Source organism: Branchiostoma floridae, chromosome 15 (assembly GCF_000003815.2).
Source record: "Branchiostoma floridae strain S238N-H82 chromosome 15, Bfl_VNyyK, whole genome shotgun sequence".
Classification (NCBI taxonomy): Eukaryota; Metazoa; Chordata; class Leptocardii; order Amphioxiformes; family Branchiostomatidae; genus Branchiostoma; species Branchiostoma floridae.
In genome coordinates, this window is record NC_049993.1 from 19,016,436 (window position 1) to 19,044,073 (window position 27,638).

At 43.0% G+C, this 27,638-nt stretch overlaps 4 protein-coding genes and 1 long non-coding RNA gene across 5 annotated transcripts; 2 read left to right on the forward strand and 3 right to left on the reverse strand.

Annotated features, from left to right (window-relative positions):
* Nucleotides 1-1,189: 1,189 nt before the first annotated feature.
* On the forward strand, nucleotides 1,190-4,897 carry LOC118431270 (tripartite motif-containing protein 2-like). The gene has a single exon (XM_035842384.1). The coding sequence runs from the start codon at nucleotides 1,272-1,274 to the stop codon at nucleotides 3,459-3,461; it is 2,190 nt and encodes a 729-aa protein (XP_035698277.1). The 5' UTR covers nucleotides 1,190-1,271; the 3' UTR covers nucleotides 3,462-4,897.
* LOC118431285 (BRISC and BRCA1-A complex member 1-like) lies at nucleotides 4,566-10,256 on the reverse strand. The gene is made up of 8 exons (XM_035842401.1): nucleotides 9,956-10,256; nucleotides 9,090-9,218; nucleotides 8,432-8,611; nucleotides 7,755-7,839; nucleotides 7,347-7,371; nucleotides 6,867-6,993; nucleotides 6,285-6,371; nucleotides 4,566-5,621 (listed from the first exon to the last, which is right to left on the reverse strand). Exons 1-8 carry the CDS (start codon nucleotides 10,112-10,114, stop codon nucleotides 5,445-5,447), a joined length of 969 nt encoding a protein of 322 aa, XP_035698294.1. The 5' UTR covers nucleotides 10,115-10,256; the 3' UTR covers nucleotides 4,566-5,444.
* A 399-nt stretch (nucleotides 10,257-10,655) lies between these two features.
* LOC118431626 (membralin-like) lies at nucleotides 10,656-22,239 on the forward strand. The gene is made up of 12 exons (XM_035842867.1): nucleotides 10,656-10,992; nucleotides 12,569-12,735; nucleotides 13,182-13,400; nucleotides 13,871-14,006; nucleotides 14,593-14,703; nucleotides 15,471-15,593; nucleotides 16,082-16,182; nucleotides 16,538-16,595; nucleotides 16,986-17,069; nucleotides 17,403-17,535; nucleotides 18,397-18,496; nucleotides 19,225-22,239. Exons 2-12 carry the CDS (start codon nucleotides 12,580-12,582, stop codon nucleotides 20,059-20,061), a joined length of 2,058 nt encoding a protein of 685 aa, XP_035698760.1. The 5' UTR covers nucleotides 10,656-10,992; nucleotides 12,569-12,579; the 3' UTR covers nucleotides 20,062-22,239.
* Nucleotides 22,240-23,735: 1,496 nt separating this feature from the next.
* Nucleotides 23,736-25,364, reverse strand: LOC118431288. The gene is made up of 3 exons (XM_035842403.1): nucleotides 24,973-25,364; nucleotides 24,738-24,795; nucleotides 23,736-24,588 (listed from the first exon to the last, which is right to left on the reverse strand). The coding sequence occupies exons 1-3, from the start codon at nucleotides 25,056-25,058 to the stop codon at nucleotides 23,794-23,796; spliced, it is 939 nt and encodes a 312-aa protein (XP_035698296.1). The 5' UTR covers nucleotides 25,059-25,364; the 3' UTR covers nucleotides 23,736-23,793.
* A 66-nt stretch (nucleotides 25,365-25,430) lies between these two features.
* On the reverse strand, nucleotides 25,431-26,876 carry LOC118431297. The gene is made up of 3 exons (XR_004832960.1): nucleotides 26,769-26,876; nucleotides 26,356-26,563; nucleotides 25,431-25,469 (listed from the first exon to the last, which is right to left on the reverse strand). It is a non-coding gene; the product is annotated as an uncharacterized LOC118431297 (long non-coding RNA).
* Nucleotides 26,877-27,638: the final 762 nt, after the last annotated feature.

The following is a 27,638-nucleotide window of genomic DNA, read 5'->3' on the forward strand; positions in this document are numbered from 1 at the left end:
CTGAGACGCATCACCTGGTCCGTGACGGACTGTTTTATCAGGTGACATTTGGATGTCAATACATCTCTTCGTACCGACTGACGGCACATTTCAGTTAGTTAAGTTAAACCCTTCCCGCGCCTGGTGGCGCATAGGGCGGTGCCCATCTCGGTTTCCTTAGCCCTGGGCTAGTCCACTGGTCTTGGTGTGTGTTCAACTTCCATACTCTTTACCGAATGTTGAATGCTAAGCATAGAAAGCAGCATGTACCATTTATAAAGTCTTTGGTACGACTCGGCCGGGGATCGAACTCACGACCAACCGAATGAAAGGCGAACACTCTACCCACTAGGCGATTGCACCGTCATATTTCAGTGGCCACCTACTTCCCAAGCATAGGCTCGTTTTCTTCATATCCACTGGCATATATGAAGAAGATGTACAAAATAGAAAGAGCAAGAAAAGCGACAAAAACACGTATCGTAAAACAGTCGAAGCTCTGCTTGGTTAGTAGTGGTCAGTTGGATGCTGCTTAGCTGGCTCTTGGCACTGTCTTTTGCTACCAGTAAATCTGTTTGGAGATTATCAACTATTCTCAGTGACACATGAATACTGGCACATACATGTAAAAGCTGAAAAAAAGTAGACCAAAACTAGATTTAAATCAATGATAAGTATTACACGTTGACCACAGGTAAATCCCTCTACCTTTCAAATATATCTTACTCGTTGCTTTTAGTGCCTCTATAGACAGAAGTATACATAGAAAACGACCTGCGAGAGGGCCAAAACCGACACCACATGCCATCAAAACACAAAGACTAAGTTCTGCTGCAGCACCAAAAAAAAAGCCGCAAGGAGGCTCATAGCCTACGCTTAGCCCCGTCACAACGTCACAATTGTTAAGTCGTGCTGACCACAAATGTCCATACATGTATATAAATACGCATACATACACAGGCAAAATCAATGATATAACCTGACAATCTAATATTCGTCTTCATAACGAGTCATATACTATCAGGTGGAATGGTGAAAAGGCACGATTTCATTACGTAGTCCCCTGCTGTTCCTCACGTGTACGACAGGTGATGAACATGTGAGGTGAAGTTGAAAGGACGCGGTCACATTGTGTGATAGAGATTACGTCACCCAAAGGTAAACACAGAGTACGTTTACATACAAAACACTGTAACCTTACGCTGGGCAGTGCAACAGTTTCTACTTGACTTAACAAGGAAAGGGACACATTGTATTGCCACAAAAGTATTTTTGGTGACGTATTTAGTACGATGGCGAGCAAGATTCCAGAATCTGACTTTGACGAGCAGTTCCTGACGTGCCCGGTCTGCATGCTGCACTTCCGGGACCCCAGAGTCCTGCCATGTCTGCACACATTTTGCATGGAGTGTCTGCAAGAATGGGCCACTAAACAACAGCCGCTGGAGTGTCCAACCTGCCGCACACAGGTCAGTCTACCTGACCAAGGTGTGGACGGTCTCAGGACCAACTTCTACGTCAACAACCTGCTGGACTTCGCGGCGGCCAAGAAAGGTTCGGAGCCAGGTGTGTCATGCCAGGTGTGCGAGGGGAATGTGGAGGGGCAAAAGTCTTGGTGTGCGGATTGTGGCATGCTACTGTGCCAGTCTTGTATTGCCGTGCACCGCAAGGTTCCAGCTACAAAACATCATCAAATGGTTACACAAGAGGCTATCAATACAATGGGGGGTATGGAAGGATTGGAACGCAAGCGGCACTGCCATAAACACAAGAACCAGGAACTGGTGTTCTACTGTGAGAGCTGTAACGTTTTAGTTTGTACGGCATGTACCGTGGTCGATCATCGGCCGGGCAAAGATCACAATCCGGTAGAAATCACCACCGTCGCCCAGAAAAGGACTGAAAAACTACGACAATTTCTAAAGCAGATAGACCCACGTATTAAGGAAATCCAGGATTCTATTAATGAAGTAGAGAAGACGATGTCAAACTTGATCCCCTCGAAAGAAGCAGCCACAGACCAAGCAAAGGTATATTTCCGCCAACTTGTTGACATCCTTCAAAAGCGTGAAAAGGAGATTTTGAGCCACATTGAAGAACAATGCCGAGCCGATGGCAAGGCTCTACAGACAAAGAAGGAAGAGATAGAGTTTGAGTTTGCCGGACTGACGAGCGCACAGACGTTCTGTCAACAAGCTGTAGAACACGGAAGTGACGTGCACATTCTGGAGGTGGGAAACCAAGTCCAAACAAGGGTAGAAACTCTGCTGGCAAAACAACTGGAGCTGGAGTCCGACTGGAGCGAGTTTCAGTTCGTAGAGAACACGACTGTCGCGGGCTTTCAGGAAAAATCTAAAGATTTCGGTGGTGTGAAGATAAACGTCGACATTTCTAAGTGCAAACTTGTCGTAAAGCCAGCAGTTAAGGGGTTTGAGTGCGTCGCTATGCTGACGACAATAAACAAAGACGGGCGTCCGTACATAACAAACAGTAAAGCCGTAGACGTCACAGCTAACATGAAAGACACTTTTGGAAGGAACGTCCAAACAAAACTACAGATGAAGAGCATGGGCGAGTGGGAAATATCGTATACACCCAAGATCACTGGCAACCATAGGTTAGAGGTCAAGGTCAACTCACAACGAGTGGCAAGGAGTCCTTTCACTGTCAAAGTGCAAGGAAGAGAGAAACCCGTACTGACTATAGGACGGAAGGGTAGCGGGGTGGGGGAACTGGACGGACCGGTAGGTGTCGCGGTTGACAAGGACGGCAACATTGTAGTGGTGGACCAGGGGAACAAGCGGGTTCAGATATTTGATGCAGAAACAGGAGGGTCTTTGTGCTGGTTCCCGGTTGACGGTGGCAGGCCATATGGTGTTGATGTGGACTCAAAGGGGAGGATTTTTGTTACGTCTTACGGCTCAAATTGCGGAGTAAGATGTTACTCAAAGAAAGGTGAACTGTTCAATACATTCAAGCCAGACTGCATGAAGCAACCACGCGGAGTTGCAGTTCTGCGGGACGGCCGCATGGTGGTGGCGGACAGCAAACAGCAGTCCTGTCTCCTCCTGCAGCCTGACGGAAGCCTCATCCGGGAGATCGGCAAGGGGCAGTTACAGTTCCCACAGTTCATGGCGGTGGACGCGACACATGATGCAATGTATGTGACAGATAGGAGTGAACAAAACATTTTTGTGTTTGGTCTTGAGGAAAACAAAGAGTTCGGTATGGGCAGGCAAGGTCACTTTGACAGACAATTTCAAAGCTCCCCGGAAGGTGTAGCATTAGACGCGGCAGGCAATATTATTGTAGGTGAACATGACGGCCATGTTCGCGTTTTCGGGCCAGACTGGTCTTATTTACAGAGTGTAACAAAAGCTGACGGAAATTATGTCAGTGGACTCGCACTGACTCCGGATGGTAAATACCTACTGGTTTCACGTTTTCACGGAGATTGTATAGAAGTGTACAGGTACATGTGATCGTAGACTACATGTACGTGTAAAGGGTACCATCATTTTGTCACTGTTTAACATTATTGGTGTTTTCTACTTCATTCCATTCTCCGTAACCTAGCTTGGTGATGGTGTCATTTACTGCATCGCTTTGCAAAGCTATTTTCACTGAGTTTGAACTTGACAGTTCTGAGTTACATTGCACGATTTTACCTCTGGATTTCCGCGATTTCCTGGGTGGTATCTTTAGTGTTTTATGTGAATGTGTACTTACTCATACTTAGCATGACAGGAATAATAAGATATGCTCCGTCAATGGTACAAATTCTCCTGAAAATATGTAAGACTGAGGGAAAGGTGGATAGCACAAGGGTATTTGTGTCTTTTCTTAACAAGTGTTAGTACAGCCTTCATACGCAACCAAATGTTTTACGGTAGGAATTATCGTAGATGGTTCTGTCCTTATGTTTCCAATTTCGGGAATTTGTAGTACTACGATATGTCTATACTTGTTTGTTTTTTAATCCTCAAGTTTATATTGTATCATTAATTTTTTTAGAGGTATGATTCAGGCAGTTTGGCATTAGTGTAGATTGTTTTCAATGGACACCCCAACATTGGCTACCTTAGAGACAATCCAATTGCTCTGTGGGGTTCTCTTTAGGGGTGGGCCAACAGTTAGACCATGTGTGTCCTTGACCCACTACCTGGCCACTGTGACACATGGTGGCAACTTTGTACAGGTAAATCTACCTTATTCACCAGCACAGGTATAGCAAAACTTGACTCTTGGTACCGTGCCTCATCTTAGTGCTGATTGGCTATCTCAAACTTAAACTCAGTGCGATACCTTTCCTTAGTGCTGATTGGCTATCTCAAACTTAAACTCAGTGCGATACCTTTCCTTAGTGCTGATTGGCTATCTCAAACTTAAACTCAGTGCGATACCTTTCCTTAGTGCTGATTGGCTATCTCAAACTTAAACTCAGTGCGATACCTTTCCTTAGTGCTGATTGGCTATCTCAAACTTAAACTCTGTGTTGTGCCTCTCCTTATTGCTGATTGGTTGCCCGAATGTACAAATGTATGGAGATGGAGATATAAAAAGACACACTGAAGCCTATAATGTGCCTTGCAACACACTTCCTGATACATGCTATGAAAGTAATTTTTGGCCACACCTGCCCCATTTTTAGGAAGCACCTGTCATATCATCTTAATTATCATGACATATCCATACTCCACTGTAACTTATAGTAGGCATCAGACTGTGTATGTCTCTTTAGAGGATGGCCCAACAGTCTGGCCATATGAGGTTGATGTAAGCAACTTTCTACCATTGAATCTAACTTATACTGTATCTGTATCTTCGTAGCTGATATTGCATTGCAGGCATGCAGCAACGCAAGGCAAAACTTGCCTACCATACATGTTTATGAATATAAATAAAGTAAAAGACATAATTGGGCCCATGATGTACATATCCTTATGATATACTTCCTAATGATACACTAAGTTTGAAAGTTTTTCTTGGTCATACCTGCTGCATTTTTAAGAAGCACCTTAAAGATCCTAAAGATTACCTATCTCAAAGATCAACATCCTCGGTGCCCTGTAGCTTGTCGTATGTACCAGACTGTGTCATCTCTGTAGATGGCGTGCTAACAGTTTGGCCAGAGTAGAAACTTTGTACAGTTAAATCTGTTAAATGAAAACAGAACAAAAGCACATTGAACCCCATGATGCCTTCTTCCTTATGATACACTTGCTTGAGAGTCCTTAATATAGTCCTTAACTACCTGTAAAATCATCCTAAGAAACATCCTCCATGCTCTGTAACTTATGTGTCAGACTGTGTGGGTCTCTGTAGAGGATGTGCCAACAGTTTGGCCATGTGGCAGAAACTTTGTGCAGTTAAATCTGTTGAATAAAAATGGCAAAAGAGCACAATGAAGTATTCTTCCGTATGATACACTTGCTTGAGAGTCCTTCACTACCTGTAAAGTCATCCTAAGAAACATCCTCGCTGCTCTGTAACTTATAATATGTGTCAGATTGTGTAGGTCTCTGTAACGGATGTGCCAACAGTTTGGCCATGTGGTTGTGGAACATGGTGACGTTCGTGGCCACCTCATACACATAGGACAGGCATTTTCGGTCCAGGTCGCAGATCGCATTGAAGATTTCCTGGAAAGTGAAGTAAAACGTGTGAGAAGCACAATCAACAAGACAAATATACATGTAGCACAACACACTTTACATTTATAGCGTTACAGGGCTTGCAAAGCCTGGTATTCAACAAGACAGCACAACACATTCCAATGAAAAATGTTCCATCACCACCCTATCCCATTCCTTGGCAAACAACAATTCTCATAATTCTCTTAACATTACCACATTGAGGAAACAGTGCTACCCAGGCATTCTCAAGAATGTCTTGAACACTTGGATGTCTCAAGTGTGCAAACCACTGGGATTTCTAGGACATAAGAGTTTTCCTTTACACAACCAGTTTTCTCACCTGCTGACGTTTCGTCTGACAGACATTTGACAGACATCGAAACGTCAGCAGGTGAGAAAAACTGGTTGTGTAAAAGAAAACTCTTATGTCCTATGCTCTACGAACCTGATGAAATTATATTTGGAAGCACTGGGATTTCTGTTGTTGTAATAGTAGATCTCCTGACATTGACCTTTTTTTAAAATCTGGCCATCTGAGAGTACCATGTGGGATCGTGAGAGTTGCACATTTTCATAAAAACATACATTGAAACCATGGCACTTTTCCTAGAAAAACATACATACAAATCCATGTTACAACCACACAAAAGAAGAGTGTAACAAACTGACGATGCTCTTGTTGTCCTCTGCTGGGGGCTCATGGACGTACAGCGCATCCAGGAACAGGTGGGGAGACAGGAGAAGCTCACTCAGCATCTGGACATTGGGGGAAAAACATCAGTTTACTATAAATTACATTGATGAAGGTTTCATGTCTGCAGGTAATAAGATATGCCAAATAGCAGATACTTATGCAACTGGATATGATTTTCAAAACGAACATCAGACACTTCATTATCAGGTAGCATTTACTATATTTTGCCATGAAGGAGACCTATTGAAGAGCAGGTTTTATACCCCAACTATGAATTTTAAAAAAAAATATAAGCAAAGGAGGTGAAGACAAATTTTAGATAGTCCAATAGGAAACAAAAGTATGGGAAAGTCAAGACAAGGTTGATGTAAATGAGTCAATTAACCCATGCCAATTATTTGAGTACAGGCTTAATGTTGTCTTGCCATGGTTAAAGGAGTGCCAGGTCCCAAGTGCTTGAAAGTATGATACATAAGGCTCATTTTCAATGGGATCTTTAATGCAGCAACTCAACTGTTGGCTGTCCATACAATGGCAAAACTATGTCTTATAATTACCTGTTGGCTATCCTCTGGTGCTGAAGGTACACAGTGGGATCTTCCGTACAGCAGTAAAACTCTCACCACATAAGGAGGGGGGATTATTTCTACCTCCTCAATCTCAGGCAGAGGTACCAGCTGGACTCTGAATTAACATTCAAAACCAGAAAACTACATTTAGGATATTTGTACCTAGATTTGACTCTTGGTTGAAATGTAATGCTAGAGATTTTTACTTCAAAGGCACTTCCACATTTTTTTATCATTATAAGCGTCAAGTCAATTTCACTCATTGTTGCTGATTTAACAGTTATGCACCAGTATTTGGAAAGCATTCAAATTGTGTTTCCAAGGGCTAATCAAGGAATCTTTACATTTTACAAATAAAAAACATGGAAAAGTTTATTCAGCATGCAGCATAAATGTATTGCCATTAAGAACTGTCTACAATTGCGTCATACCAGCTGGATAACAAATTTTAAAGTACATTGTACTCACATTTCTTGAAGTAGTTGTGCAACATATGAGAAATGGTTAAGGTGAAAATTGACAAGAACAAAGAAATTTCTACTTGTATGTCATTGTTATATCCACTGACAGATTACCTCTGACAAGAATGATCTTGTTACTTCTTATCCTAATAGTTTAGTTAAATGCAGTCAAGATTGCCAAACTGATTATGCTATCACTGTTTGTTTGTTTCCTCATGTCTGAGCTTAGAGTTGTAGCTAACTACTACATCATAACATGTTACATTATTTTTTTTTATTGTTATCATTTCTGGCTATTGTATCCTTATTCTTATTCATAAAATCTTATGAGGGATCTGGACTATCTTTAAAAAAGAAAGAAACCAGCGTGGTTCAAATTACATTAAAAAAAAACAGGTAGAAAGTTGAAGGATACTGAAGGTCATCTGACATTCCATGGTCTCTTCCTGCGCTCTCAGGTCCTCACAGAACACGTCAGGGTCATGGGTGAAGGGCGTGACCTTCAAAACACAACATCAACAATAGCATTAGAGAAGCGTTAGAGAACTACATGATTGTGTAGCATTAGATGTATATAAAGCTACATAGTACAAAATTTTGACTTTGACTTTATTTGGATCCACAATTGGGTTGACAATCCTGTCAGGTATTCTCCCTGTGGCCTACAGATGTACATGACACACATCAATATGGCAGAAAAGGAAACTACAGAACAATCACATAAATATATAAGATACAAAACCTATACTGAGTATACAGCATATATACAAGAAAGTATAAGTTCATTAAACATTGTGGTGACTAGTGGCACATGGGACAGAAGTTTCCTTGCTGTTTCTGTAGCCCTTTAAGTTTAACATGCTTGAAGCACCTCCTCAAATATGGGTCCTTAAATTTACATTAATTCAATACTGAATGGTGGGTGCAGCCCCAACCGAGATGCCCTATCTGGAATTGAACAAGGGTGTTCCTGTTACAAACTACATGTAATTGGAACCAGGGGCTAAATTGTGAGGCAACAGGGCATCCTTCAATCAGCTGCCACCAGCTGTAAAGTTGGTGTTCAGATAAATATACAGAGTCTATGCTTACCAGTGTTGGAGTGTCGTGTAGAACCATCAGCGCAAACTGGTGTCTTCTGTCCATCCTGCTTTTCGTCTTGACAAAAATCTCGATGACCCGCTTGGCCAGGGACAGCGGGGAGAACTGGGACCCGTCTCTGGAGCTGACGTGTCGGGATGTCATCTCTTTACCCATGTCCAGGCACACCACCTGTCGGGATAGAAGAAAAGATTTAAGGAACATTTTTTGTTGCATGGGTTTCACATACATGTATTCTCCATTATAACACAATTTATTATCAACAAGCGAGAGATGGGTTGAGAATAATGCTGCGTGAATGAGTAAATGAACAAAGGGCAGAATGCGTACTGTACGGACTTGGATAGATGGATGGATGGGTGGACGAAAGGATGAAAGGATGGATGGATGGATGGATGGATGGATGGATGGATGGATGGATGGATGGATGAATGGATAGATGGAAGGATGGATGGATGCATGGATGGATGGATGGATGGATGGATGAACACAAGGAAGGATGGATGGATGAACACAAGGAAGGATGGATGTTTGGAAGCATGGACCAAAAGATGGAAGGATGGACAGAAGGAAGGAATGAATTGATGGGCAAAAGAATGAAAGAAACAGACTCTAAATCTGTAAATGGATAAAAGACAGGTAGACTTACGATTTTCTCTGGGCAGTTGACCTTGGGCAGCAGTGCGTGGATGGTTCCGTCGCTGCTGTCCTGAGAGTCCTGCGAACTTGACACTGTGCTGGCCAGCGAGTTCATCTCCTCACTCTCAGCATGGGGCGCCTGTGGGGAAGGAGTGAATGAATGAGCGAATGAATGAACGAGTGAGTGATTGTGTGAGTGTATGAATTGGTGAGTAAGTGATTGAGTCCTGTGAACTTGACACTGTGCTGGCCAGCGAGCGATCTCCTCACTCTCCGCATGGGGGGCCTGTGGGGAACAGGAGTGGGTGAGTGAGTGAGTGAATGAGTGAGTGAGCAGGTGTGAGTGAGTGAGTGAGTAGGTGTGAGTGAGTGAGTAGGTGTGAGTGAGTAGGTGTGAGTGAGTGAGTGAGCGAGCGACCGAACAAGCGTGAGTGAGTGAGCAAGCGAGCGAACGAGCGTGCGTGCGTGCGTGAGTGAGCGAGCGAGCGAGCACTGTGCTGGGCAGGGAGTTCATTTCCTCACTCTCAGCATGGGGGGGGGGGTTCTGCAGGGAACAGAAGAAAGTGAGTGAATGAATAAGTGAGTGATTGAGTGAGAGAGTGAGAGTGATTGCGTTTGTGAGGGAGTTTGCATTTGAGTGCTTGAGTTTTTAACACTGTGAGCGACTGGTGCATTCTACACGCAATTTAGTGTAAAGTGAATTGAAGCCGTCAACCACACAAGTACAATGTGAGTTGGACATGTACACAACTTATCTACAAGCAGATGTTGGGGGGGGGGCTAATATTACCAGTTAAACTTTAAGTATTTGTCATAGTTGCCTGTTTCTGTGACAAACCCACTTACATCTGCTTGGAGTTTAGAACACTCATATACCTCGTCTCGCGGGGGGTCTTTCTTCTCCTCCGCATCCTCCTTTTCCTCCCTTTCCTCTTCCTGTGTGGAGACGATGTCCTCACTCTCACTCCGTCCACTTTCACTGACCGTGCTGTCGGGAAGAACGTCTTCTTCTTCTGTACTCGTCGTTGAACTCATACTTTCACTTGTCTTTACTTGGCGGTCACTGGTTGGTGAAGTTTTCAGTCAAGTAGCGCAAAGAAAGAGGAAGACTTTCGCTTCGGGTTCTGTCGACTCGCGCCAAGTTTTTCTACACGTTCTACTTCCGGGTCATGCCGGTGACGTCAGACACTGTTTTGGGAACGAGATCGTTTCCTCTTTTCTCTTTGAAATCGACAATGACTTGAAGATATGTATGTCACGATCATAAAATGATTTTTTTCGTCTAAAATTATTATTAATCAGAGATTTATTATATCAAATCAATTTTTCTATGTATATCTTTTTGAAAATCAGTTTCTGGGAACGAGATAGAATAGTCTACTTTTACAGTGGGGACAAATTTTACATAATAGATATTTTATATGCACATATTGTGGCTAAGCGACATAAAGTAACATTTCAACTTATTTTAATGATGACAAATATATAAGAAAATTGACAAAATAGTACTCAAATGTTTGAATAAAACGAATCTTAAAAAAAAAAAAATCATTCAAACCTACATTGACTAAGTACTTTCGTCCATCTCTCAAATACGTCACCAATATGGCTGCCGATGGTGGAACGTAGAGACAGGAAAGTCTTCTAGGACGTTTCTCTCCATTTTTGTCTTGTTTTTAACCTTCCAAACGACGTGATAGCCCAAGTTTCCCCCAAACATGGACTCGGGAACATAACAGAGGATATAGACCCGTTTTGAGGGTGTTTTGATGCGGCCCAAATCCGGAATCAACGTGCGATTTTGGCAATCGATCTGCAAGGGCCATCCTTGTTTTGCCTAAAAAATAAGAAAGCAGCGAGACAACTGGAACAACAACGACGGAAAAAGAAGTCAGCGTAAAACGTTAAGAAAGGTTTGTATATTTTGAACGATGATATTGTAAAAACAAGTCGGCTTTTGGGCCGCCATATGTCTGCTGTTTTGCTTGGCTAATTAGATTTGAGGACCAAATTTTCAGTTTCGAAAAATTGTACGCATGCGACGCAAAACAGTCTGAGACATAAGAACAGCTGATTTTCGTATGTCGATTTATTCATTTGCAAAGACTCAAAATAGTTTATGGCCAAGTTTTCCGTGATGGCAAAAAGAAAAAAAATCTCTTATACTTAAAGCTAGTGGCTTCTATTTGGGTTGTGCGGTGCATGTGAAATTTATAATTTGGATAGGTTATCTTTTTCCACATCTTTAAAAGCTGCTGTTACCCCTATTCCCCTGACCTCCAGGTCGTTGGAGAAACAAGGTAGACATGAAGATAGAGAGGTGCCTCTTAGGCCCCGCAAAAATCCAAACTAAAAATCTGACAGCAAACGGTTTATGTGTTGTGTTCATCATGCAAACTTGCACCCAAGGGCAAACCGTTTCAGTTCTTTGAAAAGGTATGGGAATGTGACCTCTGACCCGCTAGTTGTGATCCTGCACTATCTTGTATATGTACTTGTATTGCGTCGTATTATTGGTCTTCGATCGTCACTGAACCAATGTTTAAATTCTTGCTGACTTCTCGCATGACAATGACACTTTGCAATTCGGGATGATTAGAAAACGTTTCAGATGCACCTCACGAGGAGGTTTGGAAAAATCCGTTTGGAGTCCGAAATAAAGCATTCATGACAAATTTATCCATTTCGGTGTATCAAAACGGATAGAACCATTTGCATACATGTTTGTATCATGAATGGGGCCTTATTAACTACAGCTATGCCTAGCCTTAGGAGTTGAATGATACAGGGAATAAAAAAGGTTGGATAGTATGAATGCGCTACGTTATAGATCTCCAACTTCAGGAAAGTCGTGGATTTGAATTAGGTAATGTAAGGAGACTCTCAAAGAGTACCGATTTTTCTTCATGTAGTAAAAATGCTTCACTTTGGTGAAAATTATTACTTAGTTTCGGTTCGGGAAGTCTCTGACCTAGGGCATCAAAATTAAATGGAGGTCCGAGGTCCTATGTTTGAGGGGAGCCACACCAGCACATGAAAATCCTACCACACATAAAAAAGAGTAGGGACCCTTCCCGGTGTGCGCGGATCAAACCTTAGTTACACTTGCAGTATGCTCTAGTACAAGTACATAACTTATACAGGCTTTTCATTGACGTCATAATGATTATAATTTGAATCCCCCGACGACCATGTAGGTGGGTAATTAGATTAAGCACCTGAGTTGAGTGAGGAAAGTCTAGCCTGATTAAATCTCGCTTTTAGCAGCCCGCCAAACAATCTGCCGCCCAACCTACCCCCCACCCCCCGCGGGGAGGGGCCAGTTACAGCCCTGGACAGCGGAGTTTGTGTTACACAGACTTTTTAAGGAAAGTCATGTAAAATGCCTTTCCTTAGGGCACAAGATCGGTGGCACATCATCAACGGATTCTGCCACACTAATAGTGATAATAACTCCACATAATTAAGAAAGTTGTGTGTTTTCTCCAGGCATTGCCAGGATGAACCAGGAACGTAACATCAACAACAACCAGAACCACCTGGGGAACGTTCGGGACCGCCTGTTCCATGCCCTGTTCTTCAAGGTGGCCATCACCTACGCACGCGCCTTCCCCAAACCGGTCAGGAGGGTCTTCGAGTTCCTCGTGCTGCTGAAGGTAATGACACTGATAGTTATTTAGATCAACTTTGATAGGGGTGCTAGTGTCACCAAAATGAAAACACACCTGCAGTGGATGTCACTTGAGAAGACAGAAAATGTCCAGACTATGCACGATGTACAAAATGACTTATAAACTGGTAGATTCACTGACTACTGAGTATCGTAAACCAGCTCAGACAAGAACAAGAAATACTAGTCATGGCTTCAAGTATCAAAAGTTAGCTTTAAACAACATTTGCAGTCAGATTTGCAAAGATTAGGTGTTCTTCTTCATCACCCATGCATGAAGAAACTTCAGCTAGAGAGGTTAAAGGCGGTGGAAGGAAAGGGATGGGCTCTGCCTTCCAATACCTTGCCATAGACACAGTGGATAGCAACCCACTGTGTCTACGGCTTTTAAAAAGGCTAGCATTTCTTATTGTTTCTATTGTTTTCCCCCAGGCCCTGGTAGTGTTGTTCATCCTGGTGTACATACACATCGCCTTCTCCCGTACCCCCATCACCTGCCTGGACCACGTGCAGAAGGAGTGGCCGCGGGACGGGATCCTTCGTGTGGAGATCCAGCGCAACTCGACCCGCCCGCCGCTGTTCCTGTACGATTACGAGTCGGAGTCCGGGATCCCTGGGTTGGAGGTGCCCTTCCCTAACGCCACCATTCAGGTGAGTACAGCTGTTTGTTTGTTTGTTTTCCAACAATCGTTCCTGTACAATTAAGAGTCTGGGTCTGGGATTCCCAGAATGGAGGTGCGCTTCCCGAATGCTACCATTCAGGTGAAGAGTTCTTTGTTGTTTTTTGCTTTGTATAAGAAGTTTCCTGGCCCTAAAAATGTTTATAGATAGCAGTAGTAGTATCCAGTACCTGATTATACAGCTGAGTGGGTCCCTGACACGGGGGTAGGCAGCAGTCAGCTAGTCTTCACACCGCGCTTCCAAGCAGCTTTGTCCAGTGGGTTCACACCAGTGAGGCCGCCTACCTTGACATCCTTAACACATTCCTTCTGAGATTTCCTTAGTCTACCACGACTGAAATTTTGAGGGACTTAATGCATCCACTGGCTCGTTCTAGTTTAACTTTAAAGTACACTGAATCATTATCCTCGTGCTTTAAGACAGTTTTCTTCCCTTTCCAGGGACTGAATGAGAACTTTGAGAACCTGTCGATCAGCGCGGTGGAGTTTCTGCGGGGAGACGACAACCCTGTGCCGCAGAAGGGTCTGCAGAAGGTCCGGGAAACTGTCTCAGAGTTTGATATGTTCAAGGAAGCAGGTGAGGAGAGAAAGATGCAAACAACTGCAGTTCTGAAGGAAATGATCAGGAGGCCCAATATCAAAGAACACAGTGTTCATGTCCAGAACTGTTTTGCCATACATTGAATTTGTTCCAATTGTTGAAAAAAAAGTGTAATTTGGTTGGATTTTGAGTTGCATACATATGATGCAAAGAATACATCCAACCATAGGACTACTGACAATATGTAAAGAACCAGAAAAAAAAGGGATAGTGGCACCAATGATCTTCTATCAGCACTCCTGCAAGGAGTCTTCTTTCACATTTTCCCCTGTTCGCCTCCAATGTGGCTGAGTGAAGAGTGTACCCGGTATTGTAGAATACTCCCTGTACGGGTAAACTAAAGGTGTTAAGTTTGTCATCGATCATTACATGTACATTACATTGTTCCGTTTGACTTCCACTAGTATGAGTGATGAGTATATTGTAGAATAATTCCTGAATTGGTAAGGGTGTAAGTTTGTTTGTTTCATTGTTTGAACCTTTTTTTATTCATGAAAGCTCAAGGGTAAGGGTGTAAGTTTAGATGATAACATTAAGTTGTCCCATTTGACTCCCCTCCCAGTGTGGCCAAGTGATGAGTACATCGTAGAATACTCCCTGGAGTACGGGTTCCTCCGGCTGTCTCCACAGACCAGACAGAGACTCAACATCCCTATCATGGTCGTTACGCTCGGTAGGTCATTATTTCATTTTCTCATCTCATGCCAGGCCTACTCCAGTCTTTTCTGCTTCATGTAGTTCTTGACCATGTAGCGCCTGGATGTAAAAGAGTGTATCAGTTGCACTGATAGCACATTAGGGGGTTACACAAAGGTACAAGTTATTACCTCAACTTGTTGTTATTTCAAAATAGTCACATTTTTTTTAACGATCAAACAAAAAGGGTAGTTGCTTATAGAGGCCCTCCCCCGCTATATACACATAGCAAAAATAATAGTAGACAATAATGTGATAAAGAAAAGCATCACTGAAAACAAACTGTGAAACATGAAGCTCATTTAATAAAACAGTAAATTATATAAAGCACATTTTCTGAAAAATAGAGTTGAGAGCTACCTCAAGTATTTAAATATTACATGAATAAGTGTGCAGTTCAATGGTGATACCCATTTTGAGAGAGGTGATTTTATGCACATTTTATAACAGAACTTACTCCAAGTGTACAGTACTGAGGTGAATTTCAAAGATAGAGGAATAAAAACTTATTTATAAATCCTAACACTAGTACCTACTGCCCCAAATTAGCCTTCCAAAGTTACAGTTAAGTATAGTTTTATTGCACAACAATTGTACGGGGTACAAAGTATGGTATCTACATAACTACAGTTTTATAACTTAACGCTTATCTAACTAATACAGAAGTTGTAGTATGGGATAAATTTCTTACGGTTATTGGAGGCTTTTACAATCATTGGAGGAAATAAATTGTTTTCCTTCCAGACCCTACAAAAGACGAGTGTTTTGGAGACTCCTTCAGCCGGTTCCTGTTGGAAGAGTTTCTGGGCTACGACGACATCCTGATGTCCAGCATCAAGGGTCTAGCCGAGCACGAGGACAACAAAGGTAGGTCAGCAATGCCCCCTGTTGAAACGGCTGGGAACTTCAGTGCAGGTTTCTGTTCTGCAGGGATTGGCTGCTGGAGAGGGTTTGTGTGAAAAATGTTGCACTCAGAGTGAAGAAGAAAATCTTATATTCTTGTAAACAACGGTAACTGCCTCAGTCTGTATGTCTGACTGTAGAATTCTGATGACTACAGACTGTAGTTTACTCATTTCTTGTTATATTCTTGGACCAGTAAGCCCAAAATGTTTGGACACCTGCTGATGTAATGGGTTCATTTTCTAATCCGTCCAAAATTTGGTCCACTGTTTTTTTTATCAGTCTGTAGAAATAAAACAGTTTTGTGCCAGTATGACGTTGCGGCACCCAGTTCTATCTAGTATAATTAAAAAATGGGAAATTTGGTAAGGGTGCAGTTTTGTACGCAGATGCCTTGTCCGCCCGACAGGCTTGTCAACTGAATGTTGCAGGGCTTTATTTCTTCCATGCAGGTTATCTGCGTAACGTGGTGTCCGGTGAACACTACCGCTTTGTCAGCATGTGGATGGCACGGACGTCATACATCGCCGCTGCTTTTGTCATGTTCATGTTTGTAAGTACACTCACTCTCTGTCCAGTTTATTATCTGTTATCACCTTTAGGGTTAGACATGTTTGCATGTAGATGTGGAGGCTTGATGGCAGTTCACCAGCAGACTATCTTTAGTTAGTTAGGGTTGGAACTGTGCAGCTTCAGGACATGAAGATCTTCCCTTATGTTGTCTGTACATCTGCCAAAGCGAACCCTGTGTACACTAGCAAAGGTTGACCAAACATGTGGTTGAAATTCTTTTCTCCTTAAAGTACCATAGATTGTGAGGTATTCTATTGCATGTGAATGCAAAGTTTGTAGCACATGTTTCCAGTATTAAGTCTCATTTTTCAAAACATTTTGTTTCTTCCCACCAGACCATTTCTGTTTCCATGCTGCTGAGATACTCCCATCACCAGATCTTTGTCTTCATCGGTGAGTGTAAATGACTTTGTATATGGTTATTCTTACACTAGAAAATGTCACCAGTAAATCGTATAATGCAGAAAACTCTCTGGTCACTTGTCAATGGCACATGGCAATGGTGCATTATTGTGTTACCAAGACAACAGGACACTTTTGTATTATCATTTGTATTAGCAATAGGATATTCCTATGTTACCACAACAATATGCAACAATGCAGAATGTCTCTGAGTTACCAGGTAGGCAAGTGTCACATAGCAACAAGACATTCCTGTGTTTCCATGACAACAGGACATTCCCGTGTTGCCATGACAACAAGGCATCCCTGTGTTGCCATGACATTCATGAATCCCGTGTTGCCATGACAACAGAACTAACATCTCCCCCCTCCCCTCCCCAGTGGACCTGCTGCAGATGCTGGAGATGAACGTCACCATCGCCTTCCCAGCAGCCCCTCTGCTCACCGTCATCCTGGCTCTCGTCGGTAAGGCAGCTCATGTTGTTATTTATGACTCTGTTGCCTTGGTGATGTGTTACCATGGCGATGGAAGTGACCATCAGTTTTTCCACTTACTACTCTCCTTATGGTCACTCCTGGCCTCTTGTTGGTAAAACAGCATCAGTATTTATGACTCCATGTGTTACCATGGTAACATGATGAATGTGCACATCACCTTTCCCTCTTGTTCATAAGGCCATGGAAATGTATGTGTTCAATGGGTTGATCTGTTCCAGAAGCAAACAAAATGAGCACTGAAATGTATATGCAATGATTTTTTTTTTATTCTGATTGTTTTTTGTGACGTTTTTCTTTCAGGAATGGAGGCCATCATGTCCGAGTTCTTTAACGACACGACAACAGCATTCTACATCATCCTGATGGTGTGGGTGGCCGACCAGTACGATGCCATCTGCTGCCATACCAACATCAGCAAACGCCACTGGCTAAGGTACGGGGACCTGTGTGTGTGAGTGTGTGTGTGTGAGTGTGTGTGTGTGTGTGTGTGTGTTTGAATGTGTGCATGTGTGTGTTCTACATCATCCTGATGGTGTGGGTGGCCGACCAGTACGACGCCATCTGCTGCCATACCAACATCAGCAAACGCCACTGGCTAAGGTACGGGGACACGTGTGTGTGTGTGTGTGTGTGTGTGTGTGTGTGTGTGTGTGAGTGTATGTATGTGTGTGTGTCTGTATGTATGTGTGTGTGTGTGTTTGTGTGTGTGCGCGTGTGTGTGTGTGCGAGTGAGTGTGTGTGAGTGTATGTATGTGTGTGTGTCTGCGAGTGAGTGTGTGTGAGTGTATGTATGTGTGCGTGTCTGTATGTGTGTGTGTGTTTGTGTGTGTGTGTTTGTGTGTAGCTGTGTGTGTGTGTGTGTGTGTGTCTGAGTGTGTGCGAGTGAGTGTGTGTGTGTGTGTGTGTGCGAGTGTGTGTTCTACATCATCTTGATGGTGTGGGTGGCCGACCAGTACGACGCCATCTGCTGCCACACCAACATCAGCAAACGCCACTGGCTAAGGTACTGTGTGTGTGAGTGTGTGTGTGTGCGTGTGTGTGTGTACAAATTACCTTTGAGTGTGAGGTCTAATTTGAATGAATCCATTGGACGTAGCTGCATGGAAGCGTGTTGTGAAGACTAGCCAACTGCTGTGTCAGGGATCCCCACAGCATTAAAATCAAATACTACATACTACTATATGTATATACTACTCCTTATTGTTACTACAACTACTACATGTATTTGTAATTGAAAAAAGTAATTTATTCATTATGTTTTCAAAAGGTATTTTGTCATGTTTCTTTGTTGCAGGTTCTTCTACCTGTACCACTTTGCCTTCTATGCATACCATTATCGCTTCAATGGTCAGTACAGCGGCCTGGCACTCGTCACATCATGGCTGTTCATTCAGGTGAGGTTTATGCTTCAATACTTAGCATAGAAAGGTATCATTTGTGTTTTGTGTTCTAATAGGTATTAAAAGTAGGTGTTAAACAAATGGGAATGATAACTGTTGCTGCTTTATCAATGAGCCTTTTATCTTTGCCATTTTACAGGAAATAATTGAATAATAATACTGAAAGTGTGTTATCACTTCTTCCTATTTAAGTTATTGACAGAGAGAGAACTAACTCAATTGAACCTATTTTTTTACCATTTGATAATGATATCAGTACAATGTAGGTCTTCTAATCTGATTTAATCTATTTTTTTTTTATTTCCCTTTCTCTGTATGTTTTCACCAAGACTGAATAACATATTTCTTCCATTTGTACAGCTATGATCTAAGTCATTACCACATTTTTCCCCTATGTGTATTTGTATACAATTTTTGCAATGAAAAAATTGAAATTTTGTGTCAACAATGAAAAAATCTATCTATATAGTCGGTATAACTGCCCTTTGGCGTAACACACCAGCTTCGCAGGCATGCGTCGCGGCAGCAGCTGGTTATATTACAGTGTGCGACCTGTCACACCTAACTTTTGCACATATATCTGCAAATGCTCTTGAAAGCTATCCACAGTAGATGTCCCTACTGTGCTTGGTGATAACATATTCCACTGTATATATGACAGTTCTGGGAAAATACGAATTTACGAAATGTAAAAATGTATTTTTCATCTTCCTCTCTTGCAGCACTCGATGATCTACTTCTTCCACCACTACGAGCTGCCGGTGATCCTGCAGCAAGCTCGCATCCACACCATGCTGCTCAACAACCACAACGCCATCAACGTCAACAACGCTGTCAACATAAACAACAACAACACCGGACAGAACCCCAACAACGCAAACTCGCAACAACAACCCAACAACCAGCCGCCCGGCGCCGCGGGGGCGACGCCCGACAACGGAGGGGTTGCCGCGGCGACGGAGAACGTCTCTGACGAGGAGGAGTGGGAGGACATCGACGGTAACCACGGAAACGACACGACCAACATCACGGAGGTGTTGGACACGCTGGTGGAGATGGACCTGTTGTCGGAGGACGACCTCCCACCGCCCCGCGCGCACCGCAGACTCGCACCGGGCAGTAGAGAAGCCTCGCCCGTTCCCACGGATACGGTTCCCCCGGATACGGACAGAGGAGGAGGGAGTGTTCCCACGCAGACCGTTGCCATGGAGACAGTTGCCGCAGAGACTAGCAGTAGCCATGGCGGGGTGGGAACAATCGCCCGTGCAGGAGCCGTGTCGTCCACGGGGGGCAGAGAAAGTAACGGCGGACAGTCGGAAAATGGCGTGGTTTCCTCGCCGTCCACGGACGGGCAGTCTTCCCGCCTTGACTCAAACAAACAGAGAAGCGACAGCGGGGGGCCGAGATCGGGCGTTGTCAAAGGACTGGAAGCAAACGGCAGCGCGGTGGAGAACGTCGGTCCCAGAATAGCGGGGTCGTCCAACGTCAGCGATTCTATATCGTTCTTCGGGAGTGGGGAGGGGGGCGGTCGGGTATCGGGTAACGAGGGGGTGGAGTAAGGCAGGTGCCATGCAGGCTGGGGAGGTTGGGTGGGTTGGTAGGGATAGAAATACTTTTTTGCCTACAACACTACACAAGTTGTCAGCTTTGAGCCCTGGTTGGTGATGACAGTTTGGCCATATCAATTTCACTTTCTGGTTCCCAAATTGGGATAAGATATTCAATGAACGTACTTCCTCACATATAGTGCTAGTAAGGTAACAATATTCTTGTTTGTAATTAAAGAGCCAGTGACTTGGGAATGCCGTACTAAAATAGCCATCTGTCCACCAACCAGTCAACCTGTATCACTAACCCAACTAACCTCCTTGGTCCTGAATATTGCTTTGACAAGTTGCAATAGACATGAACGTCTGCACTAGATAGACTAGGACATGCCGTAGCTTTTTGGTCATCGAGGGTTATAAATGCATCAATGTTTCTACTCTGTGCTGCAAGGAAAAAAGGTCATGGGATGTCAATGACCTTTGACATGACCCCTTCAAATGAGGTCAATGACCTTTCACCTGTGATAGAACTACATGTAATCAAGGAGGTTCAACCTCCTTGATGTAATACAGTTGAACTATTTTGATGACTTTGTGCACTTGTTGTCATGAGGTGCAAAGCTAAGTATAAAACGTGCAAGAAAACATTTATTGAGAAACGTGTTCATTTTGGTTAGATATTGTAATAGAAGATTAGGTAAAAATACTAAAAGGGGTCACTGAAAAGTGGTGAAGGGAAAAATTGACAGAAAAGAAATTCCGATATTTGTCTTCAACGAACCATGGGGGAATCTGAAGGGAATGGAGAAGGGAATTTCTGACAACTCGAGATTTGTAGCTTTTTTAGCGCAGAGCCATATAAGTCAGTCCTGTACATTTAAGATGTAATTTGTGTACAGAAATGTGTAGGGTACCTTGTAAGGCCGCACCGATTCTATTCTTCGGTTCTTAGAACTTTAAGATCAAGATGAAGACGAGGCTGTGGAGAAAGCCCTTTACAATGGTACACGCAGTTTCAGTTGTTGGTTCAAGTTTTCTCCCAGCTTTGAGTTTTCAGCTTGATTTTTCGGTTAGATTTTTACCTTAAACTGTTGGAAGAAACGAGGAAATGAATTGGGGTAGTCTTGTTTTAAGGCCTGTGAAAATTAATGCGACATGTAAGTAAATATTGTGATACAGCACATGTACATGTACCTACTTTACAAGAGGTTTCTCTGGAACTTCTGATGTACACAAGACTTACCCTTACACAGTATCAGCTGGGAACATCTAGAGAAATTATCATCTTTTAACATAACACGCTTCTAGTTATGATAGGCTGGTTCATCGTTTGAACTGCACATGCACGAGGTCAAAGGTTAAGGCCCCTAACTTGTAAACAGGTCTTGTCTAGAACAACCATGCCATGCCCAGACATGTTCTGTATGTCAGTGGCCTTCAATATCTGCATATTACCTACATTGCATCACATTGTGCATGCATGCACAGCTCACATTGGGAACCAACTAATCCTTGTACCCACACCCATTCCACTAAGGCCGCTGTGACTGCACTGCAACCTTAAATTTCACAGAGCGATGAATGAATTTCTTAGAAAAAAACTCCTTACGCTACATGTGCTTTGTTGTCGCTTTAGTCATACTTTCACATTTTGTATGATATTCCATTTATGAATTCAAGGTTGCACAAATCCAGTTTAAGGTTGCAGCCAGATTATAGTGCGATTTCTATGTAGTGGAATGGGGGCCTTATGTGATAGTCAACAAATTGTTAAAAGCACAATGTCCTTTCTTGTATAACAGAGCATGTCCGCATTAGTTAGAAACCTTTTCACAGCCATAGTAGTAATACTTGACAGAAATGCCAAAACTTCCCTTCCATCAGAACACAGAAGACACGGCTAAAGAAGACACAGTATTTTATAAAGAGAAAACATTTCTAGCAAGAAAGGCACAGTAATAATAAAGTTGTGACTGTGTCTTCGATAGATATATGTCGGGCCAAATGCTACAATCTAACATCACGAAATCGTCTTTTGAATATGTAAAATAAAGTTACACGGAAATATGACATTTGGGAGTGGTTTCCGAATGTGTTGAAGTTAAGATTATGTAAATCTTGTATAAGTTGTGACATGTTGTTATGTATTTCTGGCCTTTAAATGATGGAGTAAAGATATGTGAAGACGTTCTTCTGTGTTTTCTTCTACATACTGTAACACTAGTTCACTTTTATCCGTGTTGTAACCTATATCCGTTGTCGGTGGACGGTATTTTCAAGTTACAGTGTTTTGGAAATATTGCTGAAGAGGTTCATCAGTCACGTATGAATACAGTTACTCCAAGTGTCAGTTTTAAAGGTTTACCTTTATTTACTTGTAAAACTCACTGTTAGAAGAAAATTTGGAGTAACTTTGGAAATATTGCAGTTGACTTGATATCCCTGATTTTGGTCAACTTTATACCCTACTTTTAGATACAACGGATATATGTTACCCTGCAGATAAAGGTGAACTAGCGTTAAGTCATGAAACTTTGTGCAGTATTTCTTTGGTCACCTCTCCAGATTCTGCGGTATCTGTGAGATGGAAATGAGATGTTTTAATACAAGATACAAGAACACACGTTTTGATTAATTTGATTTATTAATCTCAAAGTGGCAAGTAAAGGCATCATACATAATCACAAAAAATACACAAAATCATGCAGCAACAAGGGAGGCTGGCACCATAAAATGTATCTTCACGGCACTGGCAGGAGTTACAGAAGCGCAATGCTGTGCTTTTAAACACAGTAGATGCAAATGTACTCGTACAACCTTTCATTTTCACTGGAAAGTTCTCCTGTGTTGGTAGAAGTTAATATGAATCGAAGTATAACTGTAATAACTATTGTTCACATATAAAATTTGACCTAAACAATTTTTAATCCTTCCTTCAACAGAGACGGGAGGGGGGGGGGGCATGGACCTCATCATCTTTCGTGCTGCTGAGCCCGCTGAAAAGCGTATTGTTAGCAGCTGCGCAAACAAAGGGGCGAATGGGGAAAGACGTAGGCATGTGCAAAAGGACGGGACAAGTGAAGTCTGGAGTTGTTATTTACACCTATTTGCATATGTACAAAGGACAGGGACAGCTCAATGCACCGGAGCCCGTCCCAGCTCAGCTTTGAACTGGGAGAGGGACTCCGCCTCCGCCACACAAGGCTCAAGTTCATTCCATGCCACTTTTTGATGGTACGAGGGAAGAACAAGAGCCTGTAATAGTTGTTCTTACTCGCGATGGTCTGCAGCTTAAAAGCATGATTTGTCCGTCAACGTATGATATACTGCTCACCGAGTCACGTGTTCTATCTATCTCCATAATGTGACGCCGCTGAAGCAGCAGATTGCTCAGTCCGACAGTCGAATATTTGGGTAAGTCCATTTTTGTGTCTCAGCAATTACAGTTCATCTTTGACTTTATGTTGACAATGATGTTGCCTAATGATAGATCATTATGACCTTTAATACATTGGTAAGAGTTGGACATTGAGGTAAACCATGAATTGATATACATCATGTGACAGAGAAGACAGACGCTATGTACAGTATTTACATATTCATGGTACATTGGGATGTTACCGCCCAGATCTAGACTGATAGTGTAGAATAGAGATCCACACTATGGCATTAAACACAGCCGCATATATTTGTTTGTTTGTTTGTTTGTTCGTCTGTCTGTTGCCTCGAACAGAATCTGCTTGCTCAGTGGTGTGGGCAGTCTTTATGAACTTGAACATTGGTAGATTGTACGTAGTCGTTCATGTGTTGAGCCGCACTCAGTTCTCCGTTTTTTCCAACTGGTGGAACCTTCTCATCACGCGCAGCTGCTCCGAAGGAAACCGCATGCGCACCAGCCGTTGCCATGGCGACATTCGAACTCGACTGCACGTAGTCCTGGATGGGCTGTGACATCCACACCGTCGTGCCGACTTCGCGGGGGGTCGTCTCCGCGAGTTCGAAAGAAGCCAGTTTATCGCCCTCCGTTACCATGTCAACGGGATAGCCGCGATGGTACACCTGCGTGTAGTTCTGCATGACCCTTGACCCCCCTGTGCCGTTTCCAGAACTGACCAGTGGGGCGCCTCCCGTTGCCAGGGTGACCTGACGACTTGAATGATCCACCTGTACGTAGTTGTTGATGGCCCGGGCATTTAGGATGAGGGCGTCGTCGCCCTCTGTCGACATGGAAACAGGTTCATTTGGCACAGTAGTTATGCCAGCAACCTCTTCGCTGCTACCATGGCAACTGGCGTCATGGCCGGATCGCTCTGCACCGTCCGTTGCCGTGGAAACGACACGACTGCCCCGTCCCACACTGGCGTACAGGTTGCTGCCGCCGGAATTAGCGCCCCCTGACGACCCTTCGGGCAGACTCGCCAGCAGCTTCCTCCTCTCCTCCGCGATGTCGTCCACCATTTCCGGTTCCGGTGGGAGGTAGACGAAAGGAGGAACGTGGTCCAGTTCTTGGTAGTAGTCTTCTTCCGAACTTGGAGGCGCCTGAAAAGAAAAGAAAAAGACGCGCCTTTCTTGTCATCCGGATTGTGTAGAGAATCATTCTTCCTGGTTTAAATGTTCACTGTATCTGGCCTTTATGTCCTATTCATTTTATTCAAGATACCGCTTTAAGTTTGATTTATTTTACTCACCAAGAAGTTCTCCGGTCCTGGAATCTTCGGCCACAGATGGGCCTTGACTATCTTGAAGCTGTGAAAAGATAGACAGAGTAGGTCAATCTTTACAGAGATATCAAAACTTAATATTATATTTCACGTACGAGAAAACTCGCGAACGTTTATGGAAAACAACCCCAAGCCCTAAACGGAAACAATTTCAGACGGTAAATTTGGCACATAGTCATGAAGGCATAACAGTGATAGGTACCGTTTTACAATCGTCCGGCGGTTGCAGAAGAAGACAAGACTGAGCAGGAGCAATCCCCCGAGGACGGACCCGAGGATGATGACCATCGTGGAACCTGCCTGAAAAGCAGGTCTAGCTTCGACCTGAGTGTACGCTCCTGGTAAAACAAATAAAGTGAAGTGAAATGAAGTGCGGGACGTTTGGCAAGTTTTGTGACTATGTTTTAAACTTAAGATATATTACAATTAACTTAGACATATAACTTATTAGATCCTACCATGCCTAGTAACTAGTTGCAAATAGGGCAAACTTTCATATTTTTGACATATGTTTATGACAAAGTGCATGTAGATGTCTAGTAGTACATCGTTCATGATATGGCTAAATCCATTCTCTTATGTCACAAAAATGCATAACTTATTTCACCATAACGATATGATTAAAGTTACAGATTTCGTTGACAAAGACAGTAACTGCCTGCCTACCACGGGGAGTTGCTGGATGCACTTCTTTATCTTCTGGAAGAAAGGATAAGAATAACTACGTTATAGGGTTGTCAGTTACTCTCAACTACAATAATACAATATAACCTCGGCACAAAAAGTCCGGTAGATCATATTTCCGTCGTTTCTGCATCAATTCCAATGCATTATATCAATAAAAAGCGTAATCATAAGAAGTTGAATGCCATAAGAAAGAAAATCACACAAGCTTTTTTGTGATATATGTTATAAATGTGATATATGTTATACATCGAATTGATGCAGGAACAAAGGAAAGCTGTACTTTAACCGAAGTTGATACTTCAAAATTTTTGTGCCGAGTTTAGATGACAGAGATTTATTGTTACATATATTTAAGAGACATATAGTAAGGTTCTTTTAGCACAACCAGAAAATAACTTACTTCCGACGTTTCGGTGTCTGTCAGACACCATCATCAGGGTGGAATGACGGGAACTACTTCTTGCTGCTACTTATAGCCGATGTAGGTGGCGTTGCAGCAGCAAGAATGCCATCCCAGACGTGGCTCAGCTTGTATCCCCCCTCGTCTCTGTTCATGACTGGCACTGATTTTCTGATCCAAACTGCTTCTTTAATCCATCGAGTTCTTCTGTTTTCCTCTCTGTCAATGACTCTAGCCCCCTCCAGTCTATTACGCAATTGTTTCTATGAATATCATATACATACATCGGCTATAAGTAGCAGCAAGAAGTAGTTCCCGTCATTCCACCCTGATGATGGTGTCTGACAGACACCGAAACGTCGGAAGTAAGTTATTTTCTGGTTGTGCTAAAAGAACCTTACTATATGAATAATTGCCAACCTGATGAAGTTATTCACGGATATTTAAGAGACAATTTTCAATCTGTTAGGAGGTAATGAATCTGTGCTTTACGTTTACCTGGAATGTCGTATGTGACCGTTGGTGACGCGCCAGCGGCGTTGACTGCCCAAAGCACGACCTGGTACGCCTGATTCACGGCGAGGTTTCTGAACGTGTAGCCTGTTGTGTTCCCATCTACAGAGGCACTGCTAATGGCTTTGCCTCCTGTGGTCAGGTTCAGATGGTAGCGAATGATAGGGCCATTCTGATGTTCCAGAGGGACTTCCTGTTTGTGGAAATGAATACCGTGAAATACCGTCAGTTTCTTAGCCCAAAAGCAATGAGGTTAAAGGAAAAACGGCCAAACGGCCTATTGGAATCATTTGCAAAAGAATCTAATGCTGTCAGACATAGGACTAGTTTTTGAGGAGCATTGAATATCGGCATTAACCTTGATACAGGAGCTTGACTGTAAAGAGAAGATATCTTACCGCCCAAGAAAAAGTGACATCCTTGAGACCGTCCGTGCCATTAACCGGTGCTGTCTTGGCCTCTACCTCTGTAGGTACCCCCTCTGGAGCTGTGAATAAAAATAGCCATTTTGAGACACATCAAAGAGAATGCTGGATTCTCAAATTTAGACTGCACTCGACGCTTACATCCCCTTGTCACTGCATATGTGAATCTTCATTCTTTGCTATACATGTAAGTCTGTAAGTTGTAGACTTAAGTGCCATGTTTGGACCGTACAAACGCTCTTTACATTTTAGTACAATGCTAAACTTTATTCCAACACAAAGGCATACACGGATCAAATTTGCAACGACCACTGTCGCCTTCTTAAGGATCAATGTTGATTTGTGACAGAGGTCGTTGAAAATTTGATCCGTGTATACCTTTGTCTTGGAAGAAAGTTCAGCATTGTACTATGATTGCTACCAACACAGATGAACTTCCATGATACATGTAGCTCCTTAGATTTGTTGTGTTAAAACTTCTTACCTTCCTGCCAAGTCCAAACATATACAGGACTCCCGTACTCTCCCCAGTACTCCGCCTTACAGCGGATGCGGATGAGGTACTCTGTGCCGGGGCGAAGTCCTCGCAGTGTGAATGCTTTCTGTCTTCCGGCGTCCTCGGGTTCCTTAAAGGAGGATCACATTATCTTACCACCGTGGTCCACGCCACGATTTGTATATCTTTGGAAGAACTACTTTATCTAGATACGGGTGTACAGAGAGACAGACGGACACACGCACATAAACACACACACGCACACATTTATACACACGCATACACACATACATGCATACACACTCACACACACACACACACAAACAAACACACACACACACACACAC

Bases quoted from the DNA above. Each gene is read 5' to 3' on its own strand.
- LOC118431285 (XM_035842401.1), bottom strand. From the start codon at position 10,114: ATGAGTTCAACGACGAGTACAGAAGAAGAAGACGTTCTTCCCGACAGC. The intron at 7,372-7,754 runs GTATCCTTCAAC...ACCATTTCTCAT, and splicing joins GGAATGTCAGATGACCTTCA to ATGTTGCACAACTACTTCAA. The intron at 6,994-7,346 runs GTGAGTACAATG...ATGTTAATTCAG, and splicing joins GCACAACTACTTCAAGAAAT to AGTCCAGCTGGTACCTCTGC.
- LOC118431626 (XM_035842867.1), top strand. From the start codon at position 12,580: ATGAACCAGGAACGTAACATCAACAACAACCAGAACCACCTGGGGAAC. The intron at 13,401-13,870 runs GTGAGTACAGCT...TTCCCTTTCCAG, and splicing joins TCCCTAACGCCACCATTCAG to GGACTGAATGAGAACTTTGA. The intron at 16,183-16,537 runs GTAAGTACACTC...TCTTCCCACCAG, and splicing joins CTTTTGTCATGTTCATGTTT to ACCATTTCTGTTTCCATGCT.
- LOC118431288 (XM_035842403.1), bottom strand. From the start codon at position 25,058: ATGGTCATCATCCTCGGGTCCGTCCTCGGGGGATTGCTCCTGCTCAGT. The intron at 24,796-24,972 runs GTACCTATCACT...ATCTTTTCACAG, and splicing joins CGCCGGACGATTGTAAAACG to CTTCAAGATAGTCAAGGCCC. The intron at 24,589-24,737 runs GTGAGTAAAATA...TTTTCTTTTCAG, and splicing joins CAGGACCGGAGAACTTCTTG to GCGCCTCCAAGTTCGGAAGA.
- LOC118431270 (XM_035842384.1), top strand. From the start codon at position 1,272: ATGGCGAGCAAGATTCCAGAATCTGACTTTGACGAGCAGTTCCTGACG.